Consider the following 22,103-nt stretch of genomic DNA (forward strand, 5'->3'; position numbering starts at 1 on the left):
AATAGTAGAAATTGATAAAAAGATGACAAATATTATCAAACATAACACATAAATGCTGAGTATAACAAAGGCCACTTTACATATATGTTATTTTAGCTTGTTATCAGTCAGAAATATTTATTAAATTACTGAGAACATCAGAGGATTTATAATGTATTGAATTTAAGTGTTCATCCATCTGTCTGCCTACTATTATTCTACATGCAGCTAAATGCTAATATCCACATGCTAACAACGATGACGCCAATATGCTGGCATTTAGCAGCGGGTACAGATATTTATAATCTGGTATAACATCATGTAAGCTGTATTTGTTTAGCCTGTTAACAGTCAAAATAATTTCTTTTTGAAAATTTTTGAACTTTCATGTTATTTTTAGTTTATAGACTGGAGGATTATTTTTATTTTTTCCATATATTACCCACCAGCCACAGTAATTTTGATCTGATGACAGCACTAGAAAAAGTCAGAGGATCACCAAAGTTATTGTAAATTTTCCATGAATGTTACCATATTAGCCAAATTTATGGACAAGCTAATAGTTGTAGAGATACACTATTTGCACAAACGTACTGGGCTACCTACAGGAGCTGCGCTGCATGGAAACCTATTGCACGAAGCTCCTGCTATACAGTTTTTTGTGCTGATGGTAATGTTGGAGGAGGTTCGGAACTCTGCACTTCAGCAGAGTGTTGATTACACTTATGCACTATATGCCCCAGCTCTTGGCAACCTCACTCTCTAACTTTACGTGGCCTGCCAGTTGGTGTCTCAGTTGCTGTGGTCCCTAAAAACTTCCACTTTTGCAAAAATGCCACTTACAGCTTACTGAGGAATTTCTGAAAGGTACAAAAAATTAGATGAAGGGACTTGCTGCAATGTCTCATTCTATTACAGTAGCACTCTTAAATTAGTGATCTCTTTAGAAAGACCCATTCTTTCCCAAATAAAAGCACAAAAGAGTACAGGCCTAGATTCTTTAGATTTTACACAGCTGAAGCAATGGGACTGAAAATACAAGCATTCAAAGAATAACAGGTGAGACCCAGTACCTTTGTCCATACAGTGAACTTCTGTCAGACTGAAGCTGCTGTCCACAGAAAAAATAATGAAGGCTATATGTGTTTGTCAGGGACATTATCAGTGACTTTTTACAGTAATAGTTCCTTTGGTTATATGTTAGAAAACAAGGCTTAAATAAAGCTCAATAAAAACAACTGTTTAGTTTAAAAAACACACTTGTTGAAGAACTCAACTACTGCAGACCTAATCAGAAATACACAGACAGAAAGTGTGTACTGTTACTTGATAATGTGTCAGATACAAACAGGAAGTCGAGGAACAGACAGATTACAGATTGGTGGGGGGGAGATGTCTCGTCTGTATCCTGTACTTGGCTGCCATTGCACTGAAACTGAAACATTGTCTGATCTGACAGAAAGCTGGATCTTAGATTTCCATAAATGACAGCTTCAACATCAGTTAAACAGCACGAAAATACCACAGCATATCCTGGCACACAAAGTCAAAATAAAATCACTTAAGTCCACCTTAAGTACACAATGCAAAGCAGATAGCAGCTTATGTCACCCTTATTTACATGGTTTCTTACCAAGCCAGTGTATAAATATCTGCTTAGCGGCCTAAAGTTTTTGAGGACAATGTTCCCAGCAGCAGGTGAGAGAGGTTGGTGTTCAAAATCCATATGATAGATATGAAGAACTGATATTTCTGTTGGGAGCATGGGGTCCTCTTATTCCTGAGTTTGTCTCACCACAAACCAACACATGCTGTGCAACAGGTAGGCTTGAGCTGTAATGACAAAATGTGTGCTCGTCACTTTAATTAAGTCACTGTAGATATAAAATACAAATCAGTCCAAAGATCACGTTTGATCAGCTCTTCTACAAGCCACAAGAACGAAACAAACGAAACGAACGAAACAAACTCACAGTCTACAGTACACAGAAGAAAAAAGATATTGAAGACAATAACATCATTAACATCAACATTGGGCTTTTTTTTTCTACTAAGGGCTTCAGAACACAAATGTGACAATCTGTCTTTTTGTTTACGTTGAAAACGAAAAAGGCTATTTACATGATTCTCTCATGACACTCGGCCTTATTTCCCCAAATTCTTTGCAGCTTAAAGGCCTCGTCGAACCAAGCTTTCAAAACAGAGAAACATTCTGAGAAAAAAAACCAATGCAGTCCAGTGACATTGGATTAGCTCGCGGAGGTGAAGTAAATTAATGCAAATCAGGGTGCAATTTTGATAAACTTGAGCCCATCGATTGAACCCAATAGTAAGTAATTCTGAGAGGACAGAGCTCTGCTGTGTTGCTCACTTTTGTGGACCGTTATGAGTCAGTTCATGGTACAATCAATCTTTGGTCACCTGTTAGCTGCTGAGCTGTTGAATTTCTGTCTCCTGTTGCTGATATATGCGTGAGGTTTTCTTTCTAGTATAGCTCTGCTGGAATCCAGAAACATGACACAATAATCATCTTTTTTCCCCCCAGCACTTCACTTTCACAAACACACTGTAGACTGGAGTTAACATTTTCCAACAGCCTCAGAAGATGCTTAAATGACCCAGAATACTTTGACTTTGTGCAAAGCATGAACTGAGCTCTCAAGTGTTGCTATTAAGAGGCATGAGTGAGAAAATTATTGATTCACTTTTTGTATGTGAAAAAGAATAGCTCAGTGGGAGTGGAAGGTTCTGCAGGTAATCTACTAAAAAGGTCAATGATTAGTCTTGCGTCAGAAACTGTCGTCTTAAAGGCTGACGCAGCCCAAGACTGCTTTATTACTTTACTACAACCAGCTCTGCCTTATAAACCTACAATATTTGTTTAACAGCCCATGTGCAGGATGTGTCGCACAACACAAAACATTATTAACTGTCAAATCCCAACCGACTTGCAAACCCAGGACGGTACTGTGACAGTGCAATGTGTTGTTTTGCATAAGGGTCTGCAGGTATTTATTAAAGTCAAAAGAAAGAATCTGACTCACAGCCACCTGCACAATCCTGATATTTAGGAACACCTCCAACGAAGGTCGTCACAGTTAAAGTGACATTTTGACAAACATTACAGTTTTTCTTAAAATACTTTTGGGACAGAACTTAAAAAGTAGACAAAATGTATGAAGTCGATTTGTGATGTTACAGAGCTCAATGTGTATTTTTTGAGTTTGTTTATTTTTTGAGCTCTCTGCTATTTTCACTATGACCCGCTGCCTATTTGATGAAACACGATGAAAAAACCTACAAACAGCTCTGCACACTGCAAAAAAACTAACCTTGCTACCAGCTATACAGCCATGGCTTGTATACATCTTGTAATTCTCTCCTTGCCCCCGATGCTCTGCGGCATGTTCTGCTTTGTTATATCAAAATACACTAAATATGTGGGGCTTGGCTCGAACTGTTCAGCGTGAGCAGCTGACAGGGCAGATCCAAAGATTTGTCACAGCCATATACCCGAACCAATTACATGCTCATTCTGATAACGTCTCCCCTTGGCATTCCACATAAATTAATGCTCCTTGCGACAACTATCGCATCCAGGTGCAATATAAGGCATGCTCTTTTCGGTGTTAAATAACGGCACAGTGTGGAGCAAATTACCTGTCGCAAGCCTTAGAAAACCACATTCATATGATTACGTTACATACTTTCCTCCCCACATTTGGAAATGGAACACTTACAAATACATAGCAGCTGTGTCAGTGCCTTACAAAATTGTCACAGTACTCATTTAGTAAATTTCACCAGCAGTTTTTTAAAAAACCAAAACAGGGTTATGAACTGTACATGAGTCTGGTTTTCTCTGTGGACACATTAGCAGGGTGCGTGTCTGGACATCTCTGAACGACAGTCCCAAAACTGTCCACATCGCTGTCCTGATTTGTATGTGACTTGCTCTCCATTTGGTATCTCAACTGTGCATATTGGTTTCCCAACTGAGTGACCCAGGCTCAAAATTCTGTTAAATCACATATATCCAATCCTTAATTTGTGCTAACACATCTGCCACAGCCGTCCAGTCACCCTCGTGTAAGTAGGCCAGAAAAAACCCCCACTTTTTTCAAACATTCTTGCTGGCCCTAAATGATGACTTTTTAATTCAAAACTTCTTTTCCTCTCACATTTTACTTTGAGACTCTTACTGCCAGTGCTTTTGGGAAACCAGGCCTGCAGCAACAGTTCTTGAATCTTCAAGTAAAGATGTACAACAAGAGACACAAGCACCCTCTGCGTTAGGCAGAGGAAAAGAATTGGCAAGATTTTTTTTTTTTTTTTAAAAAGGAGACATAAAACGACATTATTAATGCACTTGCAGCATCAATCTCGAGAGATGCGTCTTTCTCATAGCGCGGAATTAGGTACATTTTAAAATCATGTTTTAAAATTCAAATGCGAGTTAGATTGCAGAGTTTATGAGCCCAGTGCAGTAAGAACATGAAGCATTAAATTACTTTGTTAAATTCTACAGGTAGTAGTGACCAAGTGTGCTCCCATAGTTTAAGCAATGACTGACATATACATGGTCGGTGTTCAAGACAAAGAGGAGTCCATGTTCCCTTTTTGGGGGTGAGAATCATGCAAACTGCAGCAGAACAGATGAGAAAGAAGCAAAGCACCCTCTCTCCTGTTAATGCAGTCTTAAAATGCAGTTTTTTAGGCCATGAAAAATAGGAAAGGGAATCGTGAAGCCTTGCATCCATTCAAAGTGCTTGATCTAAATAGGTGAGTATAGTTTTTGTTCTTTGTTTTCACATTTGTTTAGTCTGGAGGGAGAGATGTAGCAATGGCTGCTTTCATTATGGATCACCCCTCTTCTATTAGGCTCAACCTTCCCTTCTCCCTGACACAAACTGCCCCCCCCCTCCCCCCCCCACGCCCCTGAAAAAAAGGAACAATAAGAAGAGCGATTACGTTGAGATGACAACTCCTTTCGACAACGGTTCTCTGTTGAGGTACGTGGCCCAGTAGACGAGGTTGAAGGTTCCGAAGAGGACAGGGAACACTATCCGCGACATCTTGTCGATCTTGCTGACACTGTTGTACGTCTTCTTGGGGTCCATCGTCTTGGTCTCAGCAGAACGCAGGTGTACCGACGTCGTGTTGGAGATGGTGGAGATGGACGTGTCCTTGGTGAGGTTGGGGGTGTAGTTGACACCTGCCGAGCACACGTTGTTGGGCTTCTTGGACAGAACCATCGGGTCTCGTTTCTATGGCAGGACAGAGCACGTTGAGTAGAATGTTAGTTACAAGCCTCATTTTGCTCTACTGTTACAGTTTTTTTTTCTGGCTTGAGAAGAATCTGTGTTTTTCGTTCTGTCTGGAGTGATTAGTGACCTTACTGAGGTGAAATATTTCTGGCAGAACATTCTGGTAAAATGTGGGCTGCTGAGTTATTGAATTTCAATCAGTTAGCAGCATGATTTCCACTGGTGTTCTGTCAGTTTGAGTTTTATTTATGATGACTGCACTGTGCATATATGTTTTAGTGCAGCTGTTAACAGATGCCTGGCGGTTGTCCTAGACATCACTGGGATTACTAAACCAAGCAGAATTTATAGTAATCCATGCTGTGAAGTGACTTTCAATATCCTGATGACTCACAGTGCATTTATGTACTTAACTGTTTTTTTCAACACTTATACTGAAGTTCACTTGCTTCAGTGCCACGTAAATGTAACACTGCTCTAATATCTGTTTGCTAACTGTGTAGCTAAAGGCAGAAAATGATTAGTTTGGCATGAAGGCCTTGACACACCGGATGTGATTTTGCTGGACAAAACTGCGGCATTTATTTTTTTGAACCAAGCTTGCTTTTTCTGATCCAAAAGCAGAAATCTGACCAATCAGATTATGTTTGGCACACCAGTACGGTACATACAATCAGCTCTCTGTAATTATTTCTTTGCCTCCTCAGATGTGGTCTCAACTCTGCCAACAACAGCTCAAACTACTCCGCTGTCATCCCGAGATATGTATGAAAGTGGTCGTCATACAGCTTCAACTCCTGGATCAAACCATGAAATTCTTCCTGGTGTTGCCTGATGAGAATTAGAGGAACCCAGAATCTCAGTTTCTTCCTTTTCTTGTTCAGAAACATCAGGAACAGCTTATCATTGCTTTATAATGATTTAATTTTTTTCACAGTGCATGTGAAATGTGATCTGCCTGTTTATACAATACACAACGAGTTTGGATCCGAAGAACTGGGAATTTCACTTTGGTGTTTTTGCAGTGTGTTCGGTGTGTAATGACCTTAAGACTGTTTAAAACCCTATAGTACCACAGAGTAAGTAGTACTGTTTCTCAGATAAGCCTAGAGGCCTAGAGTAGAGTCACTGAATTTCTTCTGGATTTTTTTTATGGTATGATCTGACAAATAATCAAATAAATAACTGTGCTTCAGTTTTTTTGTCAGTGAAATTGTGTGGGCTCAAATTGTGGTCATAAATATTTTGTACTTGTAAATCAGTTTTGTACTTGTAAATTAGGATTCGTATGTGTAAAAAGAATGTGTGTGTGTGTGTGTGTGTGTGTGTGTGTGTGTGTGTGTGTGTGTGTGTGTGTGTGTGTGTGTGTGTGTGTGTGAAACAGATTTGTATGTGTAAAAAGAATTTGTGTGTGTGTGGACTTAGCCAAAAAATACGTGTGAAACTCTGCACTCAAGTTTTAAGTACAAGTACGATTCGATAGAAGCTAGGTCCCCTAACTTTCAGTAGCTGTTGAAAGGATAAAGTTTTGGTATATCAGTGGTTAGAAATACTTTAGGATTCGTTTAACACAAAGTCGGGGCTGACCCGGGATCATGGCTGTGAGTCACAGTGCGCAGCATAAAGGTACTTTCACATCGGACGCAGCATGTGCTGCTAATGCTAACTGCTAACTAAAAGCCAAGGATCCAGAATTTGTTGCGCTGGCTGCTGAGCTCTGTGGGTTTTTGCAGCAGCTCTACCTGTGCTAGATGCACCTGCTCCTTGTTGTTTCTATCTCTGACTTTATGTCCTCTACAAGAGTTTCTGTTTTTTTTGCTGGTTCTTCAAATATTCAATAAAAAGATGTGTGCTCATTCATAATGAAGAAAGCTTTGTAACTATCCCCACTAGTGAAGACTGTCATTTCCACAATAAGGTTAGATAACCATTTGCACCAGTCAGATAACAAAACATAACACAACAATATTGTTATTTCACATAATCAATCATTTGCAACACTTCCTTTGTTTCTTGTGGAATATGATACAAACCGGATTCCAAAAAAGTTGGGACACTAAACAAATTGTGAATAAAAACTGAATGCAACGATGTGGAGATGGCAAATGTCAATATTTTATTCAGAATAGAACATAAATCACAGAACAAAAGTTGAAACTGAGAAAATTTATCATTTTAAGGTTAAAATATGTTGATTCAAAATGTCATGGTGTCAACAAATCCCAAAAAAGTTGGGACAAGGCCATTTTCACCACTGTGTGGCATCTCCCCTTCTTCTTACAACACTCAACAGATGTCTGGGGACTGAGGAGACCAGTTTCTCAAGTTTAGAAATAGGAATGCTCTCCCATTCTTGTCTAATACAGGCCTCTAACTGTTCAATCATCTTGGGCCTTCTTTGTCGCACCTTCCTCTTTATGATGCGCCAAATGTTCTCTATAGGTGAAAGATCTGGACTGCAGACTGGCCATTTCAGTACCCGGATCCTTCTCCTACGCAGCCATGATGTTGTGATTGATGCAGAATGTAGTCTGGCATTATCTTGTTGAAAAATGCAGGGTCTCCCTGAAAGAGATGACGTCTGGATGGGAGCATATGTTGTTCTAGAACTTGAATATATTTTTCTACATTGACGGTGCCTTTCCAGACATGCAAGCTGCCCATGCCACACGCACTCATGCAACCCCATACCATCAGAGATGCAGGCTTCTGAACTGAGCGTTGATAACAACTTGGGTTGTCCTAGACCTCTTTGGTCCGGATGACATGGCATCCCACATTTCCAAAAAGAACTTCGAATCGTGACTCGTCTGACAACAGAACAGTCTTCCATTTGCCACACTCCATTTTAAATTATCCCTGGCCCAGTGAAAACGCCTGAGCTTGTGGATCTTGCTTAGATATGGCTTCTTCTTTGCACTGTAGAGTTTCAGCTGGAAATGGCGGATGGCACGGTGGATTGTGTTCACTGACAATGGTTTCTGGAAGTATTCCTGAGCCCATTCTGTGATTTCCTTTACAGTAGCATTCCTGTTTGTGGTGCAGTGTCGTTTAAGGGCCCGGAGATCACGGGCATCCAGTATGGGTTTACGCCCTTGACCCTTACGCACAGAGATTGTTCCAGATTCTCTGAATCTTTGGATGATGTTATGCACAGTTGATGATGATAACTCCAAAGTCTTTGCAATTTTTTGGTGGGTAACACCTTTCTGATATTGCTCCACTATCTTTCTGCGCAACATTGTGGGAATTGGTGATCCTCTACCCATCTTGGCTTCTGAGAGACACTGCCACTCTGAGAAGCTCTTTTTATGCCCAATCATGTTGCCAATTAACCTAATTAGTGTTAATTGGTCTTCCAGCTCTTCGTTATGCTCAAATTTACTTTTTCCAGCCTCTTATTGCTACTTGTCCCAACTTTTTTGGGATTTGTTGACACCATGTAATTTTGAATCAACATATTTTTCCTTTGAAATGATACATTTTCTCGGATTAAACTTTTGATCTGTCATCTACGTTCTATTCTGAATAAAATATTGACATTTGCCATCTCCACATCATTGCATTCAATTTTTATTCACAATTTGTTTAGTGTCCCAACTTTTTTGCAATCTGGTTTGTAATAACTTAGCTGATGTCTCAAATACACTGCCGCACTTGTAGGCCCTGCAACCAACTGCTAATATTTCATAACCACAGGTCATAGCCAAGTTTGCGTTTTTGGTATTTCTGGATGATCTGAGGATAAACTCTTAAATGTGTATCAAAGTACCCACAAATTGTACCTTAGGGTGTTGTGCTTCCATAGCCTTCTTGCCATCCCAAGCCCAGCTCCTCTTGGTGAAGTAGTTCACTGTTGCGAACTCAATGAGGGCAGAAAAGACAAAAGCATAGCAGACGGCAATGAACCAGTCCATGGCTGTAGCATAGGCCACTTTGGGGAGCGAGTTCCTCGCACTGATGCTAAGGGTGGTCATGGTCAGCACAGTGGTCACCCCTGGGTGCAAACAAAGTTAGACATGACGATTTTAAATTTAGTTTTTATGAGCCAGCTGGAAACAAATGACAGACTGGCCTCACTCAGTGAAGGTGGGCACTTTAATAACTCCTAACTGTCAGCTTGTGCAGTGCTGCTGTTCAGTGAGCGACTGTTATTATTCTCCCTGGTATGAATGCGCATGATGGAAATATTACCCAGTTAAATAAGAAGTTTTTTTACTTTTTTTTTTTTAAGGATTAGTACGTAAGCAGCTTCACTCACCAAAAACAGTTCTGGCAGGAACTGACTCTCTGTTCAGCCAAAATGACACCTGGGACAGGATTACAGTCATGAAACATGGCATATACGTCTGGATGACAAAATATCCAATCTTCCTCTTCAGGAAGAAATGGGCCATCATCACTGTATACTGTCCTGAGGGGAAAGAAGCAAATAAAAAGGATATAAGGTTAGATAAGGACAACAAACAACAGCGTCCTAATAACAGAAATATCTACTTAAAGATGCACTTTGAGAATAGAGGAATTATTAATGTGCGACTTGACCTCCTTACTGAACAAAAGATGTTTAGTCTACCGCATTGGGCATGTCTTTATTTTAGAACAAACTACCAGCTGTGTGATCAAAAAAACAAGTAAACTGGCTGCAATGGTGCTTAGTCACTGGATAAAAGGAATGAAAAGTGTCATTTGAGAAGCTCCCCTTCTTTCCACTATTCTACCATTAGACTAATGAAATAATCAGAGGTGTTGGAGACTGGTGAAAATGTGTAAAGAGAACATTTCAGTTAAACATAACAGCAAAATGAACCTGACTTCAGGTCTGTTATTAAAAGGAAAAATTAGCGTAAGTGGTGTTAATTACTGTGAGAACACGAGAATAGATTATTATGCAGTTAATGTCTGGGTTCAACAATGGGCCATGACAGTGGGAGGTAAAAAGTGTGTTGAGAGGTGGGAAGTGGGAGGACAGAATACTCTGCTAAACAACAGAAGATTGCATTTGAGGGTTTTAAATAAAAATCTCCATTGCCAGCAGCAGTTTGTGACTGCAGGTGCTGGTAAACTATGAAAAACCTAATGACTGTATTCCATACACTGGGGCACACGTACACAAGCCGCTCTCTCTCTCCCTCACAAACACACACACACACACACACGCACGCACGCACGCACGCACGCACGCACGCACGCACGCACGCACACACACACACACACACACACACACACACAAACAGAGTAATACATGAGGCTTTCTCCAGGCACAATCGGATTTTTGAACCTCCCTAATCCCTGGTTACAATCTGCATCCTGCCATCAGTGAGCGCAAAGAGAGGGAGTTAAAAAGCAGGGGGGGGGGGGGGGGGGGTTGAGGGGGGTGCTGAGGCTTCCTGTCTTGGGATCCATTGCTGAGCTCCAAACCCCGCCCCTTTCCACCCTGCCAATCCAGGCTCTAACACACGTAGACACAGTCAAACACACATGAAGGATGATCTCTAGCTGTTGACACACACCTCAGCGCACGCTCTAAGCCACGGAGACGGACACTCATTGCTTCTAATCACTGGTGGGATGGAGGGGGGATAGCCGTGTAGATATATCTGCATACCTCTTTTTTTCTTTTTATGTTGTTTTTCTTTCTTTTTATTTTTCTGGTACCTCCAACGCTCTTCATGGAACTGACTGGCTTGGGGAGGACAGAAAAAGCAATTCAGAAAGCGCGCTGAACTCATCAGCTGACATCAGCTTAAAACCGGGGGAAATTTCTCTATTTTGCAGCTGCCCTGTGTTGAGGACGAACGGCCACTACGCACACTTATCAACGTCACTGTCACTGCCATGCCTCGATCTGGAGTTCCCCAGCATGCTTAGTTCTCTCTTCTACCTAATCGCTCGGGCCTTCTGATGCCTTCATGACTCCAGGCCACCTGGTTCACAACTACCCAGTCCACTTCTACACCTGCTGGAATCATCCAGACACATCCCTTGCAAAGGGTTACCTTTGCACTTGATGCATGGATCCTGAAAGGACCGGGGGCAAAGGAAAGAGGAAGACCATGCTCCTCTGGTGGATTTTACTTTTCTCCCAAGGATCTGTATTTCACAGTGTTTGTGGGGAACTCCCTTTTGTGTCAAGCAACAATGCAGCCATGCTGGTAAACTGGTGAGTTGGAGGGAAACTGTTTTGCCCTGTTTTGCCAAAGCTGTGTGCACAGCATTTAAAATGATTTATTATTCTCTGGAAAATGTCCTTCTAGATCATTTAACTTCTTAACACCCGGTAAGTCAGTGTCAATGCATCAAGTGTCAGGGTTAGACATAATGGGAGGGGTAGTGGTAGTGTTTTTATAGTACCTTAAAAGAAAAGTATTAAGATACAAACTAAAAAAAACTGTTCATTAGATATTTGCTAGACATTAAGGCTAACACCAAGCCCATTCCTAACCCTAAATGGGTTACTGGTGACCAGATGGGTCTTCAGAGGTTCACAGGATATGGCGTTTTGTCCCAACACTGACGTCGCAAAGGTTCCTGACAAGCCCTGAGGTCCCTGCAAACTGTAGACGTAACTGTTGCTAGAGTAAGCCTTATCTGCTTTTAGAGTCAGGGAGTTATTTAAGGAAAGTATCTGAGACGGAAGAAGCCGTGACCCTAAAGATGTCAGGTCTTTAAAGAAAAACTCCCTCACTTATCTCCACTTTCACATCCTCAAGGGGGAGTGCCTCAGATTAGTGTTGTAATTAAAGTCAAACACCATCCAGCATCTGACACACAAAACGTCATGAATACTGTTCATTAGCTACTTTTAGCTAGTCCCGTATTCACAAGGGGTCACAACATGTAGCGCCACACACTTGCTTTCGCAGATCTGTACACCAGATATCCTTCCTGACACAACCGAGAGACGTGTTTCCTCTCAGACTCAAACCAGGAATATCTGGCTTGCTAGGCAAATGTATAAGCCACTGTATTATGGAGCCACTCATTATCAATGTTCATTGTCAAGAAATAGCTAATATTACTAAATGTAACTGCTTAGCAACCACCAGGTGGTCCCATCTGGAGTTATGGTTAGAGATCAAATTTGTTAAAGTTTTTTCTTGTCTGGAAAGGCCCAGTTGAAAAGCTTTTCACTGAAAAACTGTAATGCCAAAGTGTATTCTTCTCTGAAAGTGTGTCCTTTTGCTTGTGGCTAAAAAAAACCCCAAACCGTAACCCTAGGTGGACATGGCAAACGAGGTTAATCTTAAATCTCAAACCGTATCCCTGCATACAGTTAGACATAAAGGTTTTGACAGATGCAATGTTACAGGTTAGGACTGCATCTATAAAATTATTTGTTAACAAGACTGAAATGTTTTCCTCCACTATTACTCTACATACTAACATGTTGGACTAAAGCCATTCAGTTGAGGCGATCAGATTTCCTTGTATTACTGTGGTCTTCAAACTTTTAGGACCATGTAACAGAACAACTGCTATATATATTTAAGAAAAGAAAATTTCAGAAAGTAGAACCTCTAATTCCCATCTGTCACTGCACCCTCGGTAACACCTGTTCACTGCATTCAATATTTCATTTAACACAATAGGGAAAAGTGCAAGATCAAAAACCAGAGCTCAGATCTGGCACATCTTAGAGTGTCATATTTGGTCTGTCAAAGTTATTAGTGAGAGAGTCAAAGATATAAACAGTAAATTAACCTTCTGGGCTGAATGTGACCCCAGAGCTCAAGCTCATCAGCAATCTCCACCACTGATTTGGGCAGTTTCCAGACAGAAGCTTTGAGCTGCATGAATGATTTACCGCCTTTGGTCCTGGAGATAAATGGAATTCTCGGATAATGTTTAGCTTTTTGTGGTAGCAGGCACGACACCAGATGGTGGCTCGATGATTTGGGTAATATCATTAGTACTATCAAATACAACATATGAACATAAATACTGTATCATAGTTATTATACTTAGAGTATATATTGTTTATATCTGATCAGCCATATGAGAAGGAATCGGTTGGATTAATTTATCTCCAAAGGGTTGGATGATGCGACATTCTTACAACTTCATTTGACAAGAAATTTAGATACTGTGCTATTTTGGTTTGCTCTGACTTTTTGCACACCCATGTGCACAGCCACATGGTCTACATCCAGCCTCAGCCCTCTATATGTTAAGTTGGGGGCTGGGTGGCTATATTTTAGAACAATTTTTGTGCAAGTACAAGTGATTTGTTTATATTTGTTCAAAAACTCAAATCACTTACACCTGCTTTAGGGTTTTCTGGGTGGTGTTAGTGGCAGAAATATGCAACTAAGCAAACAAAAAATGATCCAAATGGAGATGCTTTAAACAAATTTTAATAGTTTGAAGTAGACCATTTACTAATTTTTGAAAATCACATAATTTAGCATGTGGCTAAACCTACACTAAACTCTAAGTCAAAAACAGGTTGCTAGCGACCTGGTGGATATTAACAGGTTAAGCACATAACTCAGTAATTGGCCCTAAATGTAAACACAGGTTTGTAAAGATCAGTGAAACAGCTTCCATGTACAGTGGATGAATTTCTCACCATTTTTTTCCTTTTACTGTAACTACATTACTGTGTCTTTAAACCAGGTTTCTAGAATCAACTACACCGTAAAAAAAAAAAAATCCTAAAAAAACCAGTAATATTCTGGCAGCTGGGGCGCCAAAATAATAACAGAAAATAACAGAAAATAACTTTCTCATGAAAATACAGTTATTTTCAGTAATGACAATACAGTTTGTTGCCCTAATTTTACATGGGATTTTGCCTTTTTCAAGTGCTTTTAAACATTAAATTAGGTACATTTTAATGTGATCAACCAATGAAATTACCTATAAACAAGGTCAATGAATGCGGCAATATGAATAATAATACTTAAATGTACAGAAATATACAGTTAACAGTTGGTTTAAATAATAATAATGGATTGCATTCATATAGCGCTTTTTGAGACCCTCAAAGTGCTTTACAATTCCACTTTATAATTCCCCTCTGGCCATCACCAGTAGGTGGTAGGTGAAGTGTCTTGCCCAAGGACACAACGAGTGTCCGAGCCGGGGATCGAACCGGCAATCTTCTGATTACAAGGCGAACTGCCAACTCTTGAGCCACAATTGCCCTAAATAACAATAATAATAATTATTATTTGATGTAAAAAAAGTTAAGAATCATTTTATTTTTTCCATAGCATTACATTTGAATTAAACAGTTCAATCTTTCAAATAACGGACAAATATTTGTGAAATTATGATACATTTGTGAATGTATTTTAACAATCTAAATATGCATATGTACAGACAGATACATTTAAAAAACAAGAAAATTATGTTTTATTACATTTACAGTGATTTTACGTTGATTTACATTTGAAATGTAAAATCACAACCTATTTATGTATATTTAATGATATTCTAGAAGAACAGTACAAAACTGTAAAATATACAGTAACATACTTTTATATTACATTTTTTTTACAGTGTAGTCAACCAAATGCTTTTCAGTGCAGCAGTTAGAAACTAGACTTATGTAACTCTTGGCTTCTTGCAAAAGTATTCACATTTGCAAGAAGCCACCATTTAACCTCTTCACATCCACCTGTCATAGGGTTAGAGCTGGGTTTGTTTTAACCAAATGCTAAGCTGTTGAAATTTTAAGATCTTACCTTTCAAATTAAGTGTCATCTACACTTTTGGGCTAAAATTGACCCTCAACCTAGTAGATCCTAGAAATAAACATGCAGTTACTCTGTGAGCTACTAGCTTCTACCATTAACTAGCACATTAATTAACATGTCAAACCATTCAGTGTTATAACCTACTAGCCAGGCAGTCATCAGTCCTTTAACCAACAAGAGCTTTAGCCTTTCACTTAAACCATTGAGTCACCAAGCAAATATTTAAAGAGCTGTGGTACGCAAATAAAAAAAGGAGGGGAAATCCACACTTTTAATAACGGTTCTACTAGATACTAGAGGAAAGTGTATTACAGTTTGGTTTTACATAAGAGTATTAAGCAGATGACTTTCAACACCCACACCACACCCTACCAGCCCCACGTGTCAAAGTGAGGCCGTCCAATCCCAACATGCACAAAGGCCACACACAAACACACACACTTTTTTTTTTACTCTAGCTTGGCAAAGACCTAAATTGTTATTATCGTGATTATTTTTTCACTTAAATCGTTTCCTGTATAATCACCTTAAAGTAAAATGTCTCCTGTAAAAGCAACCCGGTTTAACGCTTCACCTTAAAGCCTAAAAACTTTAAAGTCCTAACCCCCACAATAAAGAAGTAACTTCTGGTCCTCCAGCTTATTGTCACAATGACCCTGCTGTGTGACTGTCACAGTGACGACATTTGATACAAAGATAAATATACAAATGCACACACCAGCAAACACACAGACACACCCAGCCAATCCCTCACTGAGCTGTGATGTCATCTTCTTATGCAAAAGCTGATGGGTGGTTGGATGGGGGATTAACCCTAGGACTCAGGTCTCTCTCGATTTGTGTATGTGTGCATGTGCGCGCATGCTTCTATGTGTGTGCGTGTGTGCAGGGATAAGTGTTGTTTGACAGGGCTGTCCGAGCCTGTAGACAGCTGGTTGTGAGAGGGATAGGCTACTCTGCACTAGCCTCCACTCATTGACTCTTAACTACTGATAATGTTTCCCACATTTCCTCTCCACCTCGCAGCACATCCATTTCTCCCTACAGTGTTTATCTTCCCTAATCTAGAATTAGTTACATCACCTTAACTAATTCGTACCGTGCAACATAATTCACCTCAGTGCTAATGAAAAATACACAATGCAATGCTTGCACTATGTTCTGATTGAGGTTTCTTTATTTAATGAAAATAATAAATAATTAACAATTTTTTAAAAATTTTATAACTTAAAAAAAGTTTTGAACAGTGGCACAGTTTTCATAATGTTTGTACACAACACAACATATTTGAAGTTGAACAATCAATGTTAAATTAACCCAAAGTTGAATTTAACCTCTTAAATCCAGATGTTAAGGGGTTAAAAAAAAATATAGATTTGACTAATGAACTAATTACATTCTTATGTACCGTCCCTTTTTTAGAGAATTAAATGTAGTGCAATAATTTAATATAATCGTAATAAAATCTTTTTTAAACTTTGTCAGTGATCCTTTGATGATGACTTCCTGAAGTCTGGAATCCGTGGCCAATCAGCAGAGAAAAGGTTTCCCGCCGAGGCTTTTACTGTAGCAGTGTTTAGTTGCTGCCTGCACAATAGTCCACCTTTTTTTTATATTTTTCAAAATCTCCTGGGTTACTTTTGTCAGCATGGTCTGGCTCATTGTTCATCTGTTCGCTGAGATGACATCCAGTTAACTTGACTGCAAGTCGCTCAGTGTGTACACACACTGCTCAGTACACTTTTGTTTTGTCAAATCACCAACAAACACCTGTGACCTAGTGTCATAGGAAGCTATGTGTACCCCTGCATCAAATTGTCTCTACTTTATTCAGATTATGAGTCATTTTAGATCTTTTTTCCTTTTGTTTCTTCCCAGCTCTGCTGTATTTTCATCTGTCCAGCAAGCTAGCGTGGCTAGCTAAACATAAATGTTTTGCATCTTGCAATCAATGCAGTGACTTCCACACTTGGTGCATCCTGTGGGGTTTTTTTTGTCTTTCCCGTGGAAATGATCTTGCCAACATCCACCACTTTTGTCTTTTATGGATTTAAGGACCTGTTTCTGTTGACGAGCTCTCCAATGCTTTCTTTTTTTCTCAGCAAGAGCCGAACTGCTGATTTGACAAGTTTCTGCTCCCTTTCAGATATGTTTGTTTTCCAGTCTAAGGATAGAATATTCTCTTTGCCTTAAGAGGTCCTTCAACCTTTGCTTCAGTTCACAGAAACAACTTCCAAATGCAAATGCCACACTTGGAATCATCTCTGGACCTTTAACCTGCTTAACTTGTGAAAAAATACAGAAATAAGCCAGAGTCAACTCCCCAATAATATTTTAGCTCCAGAAAATAGGGCAGTTTGTATATAAATACAGCTGATGCAATATTTTTGTCCGAATCCTTAAATTAAAGCTAAACGTCGGCATTTCAGTTGCATCTGTTTCATTAAATCTGCTCTGATGGTAAACAAATATGCTGACAAAGGTCTCTACACCTGTAAAAAAGAGCTAACTCAGAATTATTACTTAAATAACAGATGGTACAAGTAGTTTATAACATCATATGGTTTTAATTGTTTTTGTACAGTAGTTGAGGTTTATGGACGAAGAGTGAATCCCGATAAATAAAAAACAACTAACACAAATAGAAACAGATGGGTCATCAATGAACTCATTTTAAATGGTATGTTTGGGCTCTTTGTAAAAAGATGCTTTTCAAACACAAAGTGTTTGAAAATGCCAAATGTTACATCACGTACACTCGTACACTCGTACACTGTGTTTTAAGGAAACTAGACAAGTGTAGGACAAAAGAAGATGAACAGGACATGAATACCATCTTAATGTCCTCACAGAATCAACATGGAAATTGGCCCATTTGCTGTTTGCCAGTGTCAAGGATAGCCTCAAGCCATTTTTGAGGAAAAGAAGGGCCAAACTTTACAAAAACTGGACCCAAAATTATTTCAACGTGTCTTATGTTGTGATGAATCCAAGCAAATTTAAAGGTTTCAGTTGAACTTGTCATTATTATGTGTAATCAACATAATAGTGTAAGTGTAAGTGCCTACAGTCATCGATAAAACACACCGGACAAAAAAGCCTGAACAAAAAGCAGCCACTTGCTCCAAAGCAAGCAAGTGATATTGGGGATCTTCTCAATGATAGAATGATGAGCGCAGCAAAGTATTGTCAGATTTTCATCGACCAAACAATACATTTAAAAAACATCTGATTGGCAACAGCTTTAATAAACACACAATGGAACATGATCGGTGATGGATTGGCCTCCCCAGAGCCCCTATCTTAACATTAAGCAGAGTGGCGTCATGACAGAGAACAAACCAAAAACAGCCAACATCCAAAGATAAGCTTTGAATGTTCTTCAAGAGACCTATTCCTGAAGACTACATAAAGAAAGCTAGCTTAAAATAGTTCAGGCTATGTTGAAGAATAAAGGCGCTCATACCAAATATTTGACATTTTCAACTTGTTGTTTTATGCATACTCTGTTTTTGCCTTATTCTGTATTTTCATTTATGTTTGCTAATATTTCAGTAAATCACTCTACTTATTTTTCCATTTTCCTGCCAAAAGATAAATTTTATAGGTTGTTCAAAACAACCTAGTTCATAGGTACAGTTTTGATGCCACTGAATATTTACAGTTTTGTTGTGATGCTAGCTGAAGCGATGAAGCTAACATTAGCTTGCCATTGTATCACCACAGTTATGATGAAGAAATAAAGTTCCCATATTAAATGTGGACATGTAGACAATGTTGTAATACTATGTTTGTATGAATACAATCTTCCACTAATAACCAGTACTCGAGTTAGAAACAGTAACTGCTAGCTTGTTGCGTAGCTAAACTGCATTAACACCAGCAACATATGTAAGTATCCTTACATGCCTACACAAATGGGCTAAACTAAGTTAAACTAAACTATTGGTTAAACTAAGCTTTACAAAACTCCTGTAATTTGTAGCATGATCAAGTAAGCAGTATTGGATTTGTTGTGTGTGTTAATAATTAGAAAATTATTGAATATTTCTATCCTTATTAATGAGTGGTGTAGTGTTTGTCCAGTTGACAGCTTGTATTTGTGTTCAACGGTAATAGTTAAGTCATCCTATTTTTGTTTTTATTGTACTATGTATCCTATACAGTAACTGTCTACTGGGGCTCCAGTTCTTATATTGCTGTGTTACCTAATCTCTATTTTTTCCCCTAATATCACAAAATATTCCATCATTTGGGATTAAGTATATTACTTTTATCTCTGCCACAACTTATTTCACTAATCCATCCATTCTTAATACTTTGCTACTAGCAATAGAAGCACACTGCTGTTAATATTATTACTACAGAGTTATTAAAATAGCACATACCCCTGCTTGTGTGTATATCCTCTGTGTTAGCACTTTGTCCAACAAGATGATACTGATTGAGTCTGGAGCCATCCTCTGCCACCACCACAGATTCTTTAGCTCCCTCAGTCCAAGTGTAGACGACTTCTGACACAGGATAGGCATCTGAGAGACAGACAGGAAAGATTATTCTGATTTAAGTGTTTTGCTCTTAATATGATGACATTCAAAGTGGAAGTGAAACCCTGTTTGTTTACAGCAGAGTAGATTATTAACATATTAGAGTGAGTTACAACCCTGTCATCACTCATTATGTGTAGCTCCCCGTGTGTGGAGCTGATGCAGAGCCTCTCTAGCACTTTTTGATTAGACTGCAGGCTTGAGGCCAAGAGCAGAATTTGTCTAGTATGTCTGTAAAATGTGTGTGTGTGCGTGTGTGCTGGAGGGGGGGATTTTTTAGTCTACTTTTGTTTAAACCACATTTCTGGGTCAGGGGTGAGCTTCCCTGTCAGCAGCCGGACCCAGACGGAGTCAGATTAACCAAAATGTGTTGCATCACACTTGTGATGAAAACAGAGAGAAAACCGTGTAACATCTCTGGCTATTACACTGATTCATGTTGAATACTGCAGCATAGCTGAACATTGATCTATCATGGCCCTCTTTTAACACCCCCCCCCCCCCCCAAAAAACAAACAAACCACAAAACAAAAAAAACTAACAACAACTTTGAGGAGGAGAAAATGGTGAAAGGAAAAGAGAGAAAACAAAAACTTAATCATGGTCATGTCAAGATTTGGAAAAGATTGGCGAATACTATGGAAAGCATTTGAGAAGCAGAAAGTTTAAGGTGGGAGACAGGGAGAGGAATTATCTGCAGAGAGGAAAAATAATGAGGGAGGAGGGCCCAATTACACTAGACACCTTCATTTTGCATTTATTCTTTACTTTTGATGCTTTCCAAAGGCTGCATATTTCATACTGGGGACAGAAAACAGTGATTAGTTCTTTGGCAGTGATAAACAACTTTTAAAGAGGCGTGCACGGTGAAATTGGTGCAGCCAAGTGTTGTTCCCTCATCAAGAGATTTCTGGAGGCATGAAAAAGACAATTATGCACATTAAATCTATTAATACAACACAAGAAGAGCTGAAATTCCATTAAAACAACTTATTATGCTGACTATCACAAACACAACTGAAAGCCTGGGTTGTTCTTGCGTAACAGTAGGCCGGCAGATCACATCTTGACCTGAGTATTTCCATTCTAGGTGTTCACTTGGCAGATGGGTAGTGCTCCAGACTGTATGTAGTGTTTAAAATTGGGCATGGTCAGGCCAAAGGCCGAGACCTTTAATTGGAGGGTAGTTAGATTGCGATAAGGGATTACTGGTGAATTTCATTAGGCAGAGGAAAAGCTAAACACTTTGGCAGGAAACACAGTGCACCTCTGCCAACTTCTAAACACTTTACGCTTAACGCTTTGCTGCTCTTTCCTTATGGGTGAAGCAAAAGCAGCTACAGCTCAGTCGGAGTCATAAATTACTGTAGTTCCACACACTCTAAGTGCAGCTGTCTGAATTATTAAAGAAAGTAAAAGCAGACAATTTCAAAAGGCAAAGTGTGTTTTCCCTTACAAGTTACTGACAAATCAATATTCAGTAGGGCATACACGTCAAATAAAAGCAATACTTGCCGCATACTGTAGTAACTGAGCATTTAAAGGTTGAGGAGCATGTTAATTCCATCAATTATGTTACTTAAGTTTATTTCTGGTGAAAACTAGTTGAAAATTCTCTGTAGCTGGATGCACAGGCTAGGCAGATATTAGCAGCTCAGGCGTGGTGAGTTATCATACATGTAGGCTTTCTGTCTCATAAAGAGCTCCTTTATGGTTGTTTTAAAAAGATACTTGAATTGTTATGGAGTTAGCTAGCTAGATGTTTAACCTATTGGTTCTCACTGTCAGCTAGCCCATTTGTGCTGTCGTTGACTGTTTCAGCTATCACCTGCAGTACATATAAGGTATATAAGCAATACTATGCAAGAGCCTTGAGCAACCCGTTGTTCTGCATATTTAGCTAAGGAAATGGGAAATAGGTGCAGCAATTTCTTGAAATGTACAGTATACAGCTTATAAGGTCTAAACAAGTTTGAAAGTCCACAGCTGACATCACCACCTTTATTCTTCAATATAGCCTAAAGTTCCTTAGACAAGATTTCTTGTAATTTCTTCAGGTAGTCTTCAGAAATAGTTCTCCAGGCTTCTCTGCTGCCTTTTCTTCTGTTCTCTGTCATGACGATTTCTGGGGAGGCCAATCCATCCTGATAGTGTTGTATTGTGTGTTCATCTATCCAATTATGCTGTTACTGCATTGACAGTGTGTTTGCGATCATTGTCATGCTGAAAACTGAAGCTGCTGCCAAACAGAAGCTTTCCAGGTGGTATAGCATGGTGGATCAAAATCTGATGGAACTGTTCTGTTCGCAATTGCATCAATTTTGGAAACATCCCCAACACCACTGCCTGAAATACAGCTCCAAACCATGAAAGAGACTCCACCATGTTTTACAGATGATTGTAGACATGCACTGAGGTTAACTCTATCCTGTCAGAGTATAGCATCAAGTCAGTTAAACTTATGGGGATAAAGATCTGGTCAGTTAAGAGGGAGAGGGGGGGTGTTAATCAGTTTAAATTGCTTTGGTGTTAATGAAATGAACCACTGGTGCACCAAAGCGGCAACAATGACACAACCCCCAAACAGGAATGATTTTACAGCTCGA

The 22,103-nt window shown here is 39.4% G+C and overlaps 2 protein-coding genes across 3 annotated transcripts in view; one reads left to right on the forward strand and one right to left on the reverse strand.

The window, feature by feature from the left end:
* Positions 1-1,694: 1,694 nt before the first annotated feature.
* The window catches only part of LOC146608621 (gamma-aminobutyric acid receptor subunit alpha-5-like), a 37,976-nt gene continuing 17,567 nt past the window's right edge, over positions 1,695-22,103 (reverse strand). Inside the window, exons 7-11 of the mRNA XM_085347951.1 lie at positions 19,339-19,482; positions 9,508-9,660; positions 9,032-9,243; positions 4,951-5,246; positions 1,695-1,812 (exon numbers count right to left, since the gene is read on the reverse strand). Coding sequence (XP_085204077.1) covers positions 1,695-1,812; positions 4,951-5,246; positions 9,032-9,243; positions 9,508-9,660; positions 19,339-19,482 — 923 coding nt within the window. The remainder of the gene's footprint in view (positions 1,813-4,950; positions 5,247-9,031; positions 9,244-9,507; positions 9,661-19,338; positions 19,483-22,103) is intronic.
* Positions 11,261-22,103, forward strand: part of LOC146608622 (gamma-aminobutyric acid receptor subunit beta-3-like) — an 83,573-nt gene continuing 72,730 nt past the window's right edge. For both annotated transcript variants that reach the window (XM_085347949.1, XM_085347950.1), the window contains exon 1: positions 11,261-11,409. In XM_085347949.1, the coding sequence (XP_085204075.1) occupies positions 11,261-11,409 (149 nt within the window). The remainder of the gene's footprint in view (positions 11,410-22,103) is intronic.

The sequence above is a fragment of the Diplotaxodon limnothrissa genome, linkage group LG23, assembly GCF_057381915.1.
Source record: "Diplotaxodon limnothrissa isolate DT_005_m linkage group LG23, D_limnothrissa_male_GT1.1, whole genome shotgun sequence".
NCBI classification, from domain to species: domain Eukaryota; kingdom Metazoa; phylum Chordata; class Actinopteri; order Cichliformes; family Cichlidae; genus Diplotaxodon; species Diplotaxodon limnothrissa.